The sequence below is a fragment of the Engystomops pustulosus genome, chromosome 2, assembly GCF_040894005.1.
Source record: "Engystomops pustulosus chromosome 2, aEngPut4.maternal, whole genome shotgun sequence".
Lineage (NCBI taxonomy): Eukaryota > Metazoa > Chordata > Amphibia > Anura > Leptodactylidae > Engystomops > Engystomops pustulosus.
Genome location: NC_092412.1, coordinates 88643950 through 88651538, shown reverse-complemented (window position 1 = coordinate 88651538; position 7589 = coordinate 88643950). Strand labels below are relative to the sequence as shown.

Sequence of the window (7589 nt, the reverse complement as noted above, 5' to 3'; positions counted from 1 at the left end):
ACTCTCAGTCGGTGGTCAGCGCTGGTCGAATCTAGCCAACCCATCTTTATATATTGTATACTGCCGACTTTGCTTCTTGGAATTGGTCTTCGTTTTTGGGCTAGAGGAGCAGCAGACCGTGACCGCGTCCATAACCTTGCTACCCTGTTATAGGACTCGATGCATACTAGCCAAAGTGGCTAATGGTGAGCACCCTATTTGGACTTTCTTTACATTTACTAATTGCCTTACGATATCACCTGAGGCGCCGCCCTCCGTTGTCTCTGTTTTTTTGTCTTTATTCTTTAGTCTGCATAGTAGTCTGCCTTGTGTATCTTCATTTGTCTACCATTCTGTGCAGACAATTGTCGCCTGTGATTACCACTGGGTGAGCAGGTAGGCATGAAGCACAGGGCTTGCACTACAAACAATGGCAGATTAACCATTACTTGTGTAAGTAATGTAAGTGTAAACAAACATTCTCCTTTTTATCTATTTTCCATTCACTATCAAAAATGTAAATAAAAATATATACCCCAAAATAGTTATAAAGGCTAAACTTGTAAGTAAGTTAAAAGTAAGGCTCCGTAGCCGCTATATTTATAATATTATTTTCTTTTCTTTGTGGTCATGGATTAATTTTAAAACAAAACAGAAACAATGATGTAGAAATAAGGAGATTAGTTTATATGCTGAAAAGTGCAAATGTCCAGTATTTACTAAAAAGGTAGCTGCAAATCTTACTGGAAAAATATAAACAAGAATAATTCCTGCACCAAAATAATTTATTAAACTTTGCAATATTTTACATCCCCATACAAAGAGAAGACCTTGAAGTAGGACAGTGCAGATGCAAAACGTCGTCTTTTCTTCTTAACTTGCGCATGTAGCAACCTCATAAAGACACATCAGTGACAGGGGATTTTGGTGCTGGTCTTGGTTTCTTGTCATATAAAAAGAACGCTTTGTCTTCAACAATCTTTAAACATTTTGCCTTAAGAAGGTTCTGCAGTGGTATAAATGACTTCTTACTATATAGAGATTGGGGTAAACCAATATAACAGGCATTACTATTGCTTAGAAATTATATATATTGACTACCTTATTTGTTGGATTATAATTAGATGGCAGTGGGTTTCTACCTTATGATTGTTGTGTTAGATTAGATTAAAATGGCTGCTTTCATCCAGAAATAGCACCACTCCTTAGGAACGTGATGTTGTAGATCAACTTCATTCACTTGAATCTAGTTAAGCTTCAATACCACAAACGACCCACTGATAAGAGTGGTCGCTGTTTCTCAATGAATTCAGCCATGATGTTCTAATCCTTTATAAGAATGTGTGTGGTAACAGTACTTGGTGTTTACCGTTATCTTAAATGTAGCTATTATAATTATTAAAATAGTGGTAGATATGATTTTATGGTTTCTGTATGTTATGGCACTTTTTTATTGCAGTTTCCTGTGCTCCTGTAATATTCCCCTATGATGGGAAATGTACATAGTCTAATGCAAGGAAAGTCATTTAGAGCAGCCATGAACAGGTTGCTTTAAAACAGCCCAGTACTCGGTTTTTATGTATCTAATCGTAACAATCATATTTGTCTTAGAACTTTATGAGTTGTTCACATTAAAATCCTTTAATTTTTTTACCTTTTAAGTTAATTCTTGCATCAGTTTTCCAGTCTGTACACCACAGAAACGAAATGTAAGGGAAAGCATATCTCTGAAGGCTTTTCCTTCAATTGCAGTGCATGGAGTGCAGACTACAAAACACTACTGTACAAATGGTAAAAAGAAGCTAGTGTGAACGCGCCCTGCTGCTGCTGTCCATGTAACAGAAGCATTACATACTTTATGCATTATTTAAGAGGTTACTTTAATTGTTGGACATTACAAAAACAAAAATACAAAAACACAAATAAGTCATCCAAAAGTAAAATTTTCTTTAAAAAATAATAAAATATAGGTATAAGTAAAAATTTAAACACAGGCCAGCCATTTTAGGCCCCCACTCGTATATTGGATAGAACTGATACACTATATATGAGTAAGTATGATGCCATAACCTACAAGTGGTTGGTGAAAGAAGATTTTTGGAGTGAAAAAAAATCCCTTAAAATGCCTAGTATAAATATTAAGGTGAACTTGTTACATTTAAAGCAATGTTCATGGTAAGATAAAACTGATTTGGTATATGAGTAAGCTATAATTGTCAAAGACAGGACTATTATGAGTTGTAATATATTGGTATATTGTATAACAATGCCTCTATTATGGTACTATTTGTTATATAAATAGTTTCAGGCTGTATTTGGTTAAATGGCTGAAATTAGTGATGGAATATGATGGCTGGTCACTGGTCCGGTAACTAATAATAAAAAAAACGTCACTATAGATTAGATCATAAGCTTGAATAGGTCACCTCAGTGATACATACGAAATATTAAAATACTCTCTTTCAAGTGGATTTCAATTTAGTTCTGCTGAGTAATCAGACCTGCTTCTTTAATAGAAGATCGGAAATCAAACATTGTACATATATTACAAAATAAAACACAAAATAAAAATAAAAGGCAGAATCTTTTCCTGATCACCGATTATAGAATTACAGCGCCTTCTTTTAGAAAAGGCTGCCCTCATTAAAAATAGCTTACATTCAACTCTTGAATTTTTTTTTCTTAAAATACTGCAATCACTAATATTTTTTTACAAGAGAAAAAAATAACATATTTCTAACACTTAAGTATACTATTCAGGTATAACAGCTGTTCTGTTTTCATATCCATTATTCAGCAACAACATACTTTGTGTGACATATGTGCAACACAGAAACATGAAGTATTTGGTACAATAGTGCTTGAAATAAACTAAATTACATATTAATTGTACAGACATTACCATGTAAATCAACGGCCTACTGTAAAAGTAAACATCAAAAAATTTGCTTTATCCATAGTATTTTTTTTTGTCTTCAATATTTCTCATATAAGCAACAACTCTTCATAACTCTTCAGACATAAAATATGCTTTAAACACAATATTATTTAGTCTTGTGCTGTAATCCTGTTACAACTCTCTAAATCCAATTATAAAAATGTATAACACTATAGACCCTGCAGTCAATCGTGTGATCCTACAAATCCTCCCTAGCGCCTGCTGTGGCTGCATGCTTCAGCACTGTAGGCCTGTAATGCATTGCTCTGCAGTGTTTTGCAGGCCCCTTGAGCACTGCACAGGGTCGAAATAAAACTCTTACTACATTTAAAAAATGTAATATGTTCTATAGATTAGAGTCACTCTTATGTTGTGACTGACTTATATATATATATTTATATATATTTATATATATATATACGTTTGTACATTCGATTATCTAAGAAAACTCCTCCTCCAATGCCTTGTCAAGCTGTAATAACCTGGTACCCAACCTGCTCTATTTCTTAACCTTGCACTTGTTGGTAACTGGGAGGTTGGCAGCAGTCGTATACTTTTTGCGTTTGTTGTACTGTGGTGAAATTTAGGCACTTCTGCAAAGTCTTGGTTAAAAAACATTATATGCTCACAACTAAAATAAAGGTATTCAAGACTTTCTTGTGTATGACAGTCATACTGTGCAAATGAACACTTTTTTTTTGTCCTTTTTGCTTATTTTTTGAATTCACATCTATTCCAACACAAGAACGTTTAGCTTTCTCTTTTTTTACACTGCGTACAAGACCAGTTTTTCTGCTTAGAATTTGTGCTTTAAATTAAGCCTTTGTTTCCACATTTGAGAAATTGTTTTAATCTTCTTGGTCTTCTCTACAAATGGGACATTCACAAACCCCTAAAGTAATGGCTAAAATAATCTCTAATGTTTTACTCATATTCACAATCTAATATTTTATATTAGCCAACGGAACACAAAAATATTGGTGTCTCCTAAATGTTTCGCAACATTTACAATATACATTAGGACAGGGAGGGCTAAACCCTTGGTTTGGGATGTGATAGGAGATAAGACAGTATTATCAAGTGGGAGCCAGGTATACAAAATATTAAAAAGTAAACTTTACCCACTAACATCACAGCTGGTATCAGGTAGTTAACTATTTTATGTTGGAATATATTACGCATACCATATATATGATCAATTTAGAATATAGCAGCACTAGCTTTCTAAGAGTTTGTAGTTTGTCCATTAAGAGAACAAGATCCTTTTTGTTTAGCATGCAGTTTGTGGCAACTCTATAGAGGAGGAGACTGGATAGTATGTACAATATGAATGCTTTGCTATCTTCTGTGAATCTTCTTGGTGCTCTACTCCGCTCTTGGTTATTATTTCAGTATGATCTGGTAAAAGGAAGACATGATGCAAGTTATTTCTTAAATCAAGACAACAAAAACAGAAGAGCATATTCATAGAATCATTCCACCATGAAGGATATCTCTAGATACATTTACTTTTAAGGAAGCAAAAGACAAAGTTACAGACAATGGAAACTTGTATTGTTTAAAACTTTGTAAAAAAATATTCAACCAGCCCTTAAGGCAGAGACAACAAAACTTTTCTATTTGTAAATCCGTTTTTATGTCTGTACCAAGGTGTTAAGCAGTGATGTACTGCTACATAGGTCACAAAAATCCTTACATGTGTCACATGTGAATTTATACGCTGATGATTCAGATGATGGAGGTTCTTTAGGAAAAATACCATGAAACTAATAATTGGAAAAAACATGTACATTTCCAATGAGACCTTGAAGCCAGGATTTACAGTATACATTTTGACATAATAATACTAATGTAATATTATGCCATGAAAAGGTTTTGAATCTACTTTGAGAACCTTTTAATAATATCCAATTGATGGATAAGTCTGGTAAAATGACTGGGGTGTTCAGAGATATATTGTTATGTTTGTCCAGTGTTTGCTTACCCCTTCTGTAAGAATATTAGTAAAGGTATCTTTCTAAGGACTATATGACCAGATCTAGGCCCTCTCAGAGGTGCTTTATGCTGGCCGTCAGGAGGACTAGTTGGAAAGAAGGATCAGTCAAATGTAAGTAAGACACTAGAAATGCAACTACTTTATGTCCATTATATCCCCATTTCTTTAAGACCTCAATAATAGTGTGTTGTAATGGCTAAACAGTGAAGAAAAGATGATGTGCATGATTCTCATGGATAACAATCATGATGATGCTTATCACCGCTATTCATACATCCACAAAATACAATGCTAGGAGATTACAGCATCTCACAATGTGGACATGGCCAGAGACAGAAAGCAAGATACTCAGATTTACATCCAATACTTATTCAGCCCATGGGAAACAATATATAATCAGATTTGTTGAGAAATTATACTCTTCTAATGATATATTTCTCACCTAGAGAATGCAAGCACAGAGATTATACAGCAGAATGCCTCTAAGACACAGGGGGTTGAAAGCACATATAAAGCAAAGGCTTGTTAGCAAGTATTGAAAATGAATTATGTTTTCATAAAGATATGTATGTGGCATTTATCTAATCTGTTATATGTTTTGGAAAGTAGATGTAAATTTGCTAGAAAACTCCACCTGCTGATGTCAGAAACATTGCTACCTGCTTTTAGGTTTTATAAGTCTCATTTTCCTTGCCGGCTATACGATTTGAAAAGATTAAGTTTTGGAGGCTGTCCGGTATGAATTAGCTATTGCACCAAGCGTTCCTAGTGATCCTGGAAATCCCATGGAAGTGCAATGAGTGCATTTCCATATTCAGTGACCTGTTTCCTGGGGGTCCCAGCAGCCAGACTAACAGCTATAAGGCTACCACCAGTCTATCTTTTGTGGCACAATTTTTTTTTAACTTTCTTCTTAAATCAATTTATGTGTATACTACTGGGGGGGGGGGGGGGTCTGTGACCAATGCATTTCCCCCCCTCGGCTTACACTCGGGTCAATAGGTTTTCCCAGTTTTTGATGGTAAAATTAGGGGTCTCGGCTTATACCCGTCTTATATACGGTATATTGATATTCTGGTCTTTTATGATACTTCTACTACTTATTATTTATATCCAAATTGCCAAGAGTCATGTCCCATACTGCTCCAGCTCATATTAATGGCACTGAAGATTGTTATGCATTCCTTTTTCCTTATCTGGATAAACATTCATCTTTGTAAGTCAAAGTACAGGAAAGTATCTTTCTTTTACTTTGGTTTTAGTAAGTTTATTTAAGAGAAACCCATAGGCTACAGTTTGTAGAATATTTTAGGGTGCCCTAACCTTTAAAAGGTACCTTAGTTGTGTGTAACAGACAAATGGTTTATTGGATTACTAGCCTTGCTGTCATGGAGGTAGCAGTCACCTGGTGCTACAATTTGGAAAATACAAGGTAACATTAATTGGAATCACAAGTCCTTGTCGAGGTAAAAGCAGACAAATCATATGAATAATGTCTAATGGCTGTGTTTTATTTCCACTAGTATGTCTGTGGCATTTTTCACTAACTTGTTGTGAGAAGAAATCCAAATTTCAGCAGAACATCTTTGTTGTTGCTAGATTGTCTGTCTACAGTTGCGGCCAGCCTCAGTCATAAGCTAAGCAGAGATTTGCTGCTACAAGTCATGGTACAGTAGGTTTTAGGAGGTTTAAAAAGATTATGATGGCATTTTATCATGTCTGCACAATACAAACTGGCATGCAAAAAGTCGTATTTTGGTGCTTGCCATGATTGATTTTGTCTTAAATAAGTGGATACAGGAGGATAATGCTGAGGCAAACTGACTGATTTGGCAAGCTCTGTGTACCACTACGTAATTTGTGTGCGCTTAGACAATATAGACCCAGGCTAGAATAGATTTATGCAGGAAATGCATTCAGTCTTTTTTTGTTTTTGAGCCCTTTGTTTTTGTGCTAACCTTTACAATCACATTTACCATATACTCCAACTAAGGCTTGAAGCACACAACCATGGTCGTTCTGTGAATACCAGACCATGCGTTGGCTAGATTTCCTGCACCGTACACTGTGCATCAGTGCAATACAACAGTGCAGAACTGAGTTCCATCCTCCACACTGTTTGGTCTGTACAAATCAGGCCAGTGCACAGACCACAATTTACAGATCGACCAGCGTTGTGTGCTACTAACATTAGATAGTCCTTTTTGGAGCCCATCCCTTTAAAGCTTGGAAATTGATCTGATGTAGCTCTCTCCTTTTCCTAAGATGTTGGCATTATTGCCATGGTATAAAAACTATGGAGCTTTAGTCCATGGTTGGCCACGAGCCTCCTATATTACACTTTGTGATCCTACCATCACACACTACATGTGAAAAAGATGAGTAAGTGCTGATACTGCACCATAACTTAAGTTTCTTAAAAGCTATCCTTACAGACGCACAGGCCGTCTATAATTTCCTGTAATGTTAAGTTATCCAATATATTTTATTTGTATCTCTCTTTCACCAAAAAGTAAAGGGCTATGGAATATTCCCTCATACTCTGCAACAACAAAAGTGTGCACGCTAACTAGTGAATAATGCTAAAAACTTATACAATGCAATACTGTGATGAATATTCAAAAAGATTTAAAGTTGTCCACTTTTGGTTCAGGAAAATTGTATCTGTGGCATGAC

At 35.3% G+C, this 7589-nt stretch overlaps 1 protein-coding gene across 11 annotated transcripts in view; it reads right to left on the bottom strand.

The window, feature by feature from the left end:
* Nucleotides 1-743: 743 nt before the first annotated feature.
* MBNL2 (muscleblind like splicing regulator 2) overlaps nt 744-7589 on the bottom strand; it is a 95403-nt gene continuing 88557 nt past the window's right edge. For all 11 annotated transcript variants that reach the window (XM_072135451.1, XM_072135444.1, XM_072135446.1 and 8 more), the window contains one exon: nt 744-4315. In XM_072135451.1, the coding sequence (XP_071991552.1) occupies nt 4188-4315 (128 nt within the window). In that variant the 3' untranslated portion in view covers nt 744-4187. The remainder of the gene's footprint in view (nt 4316-7589) is intronic.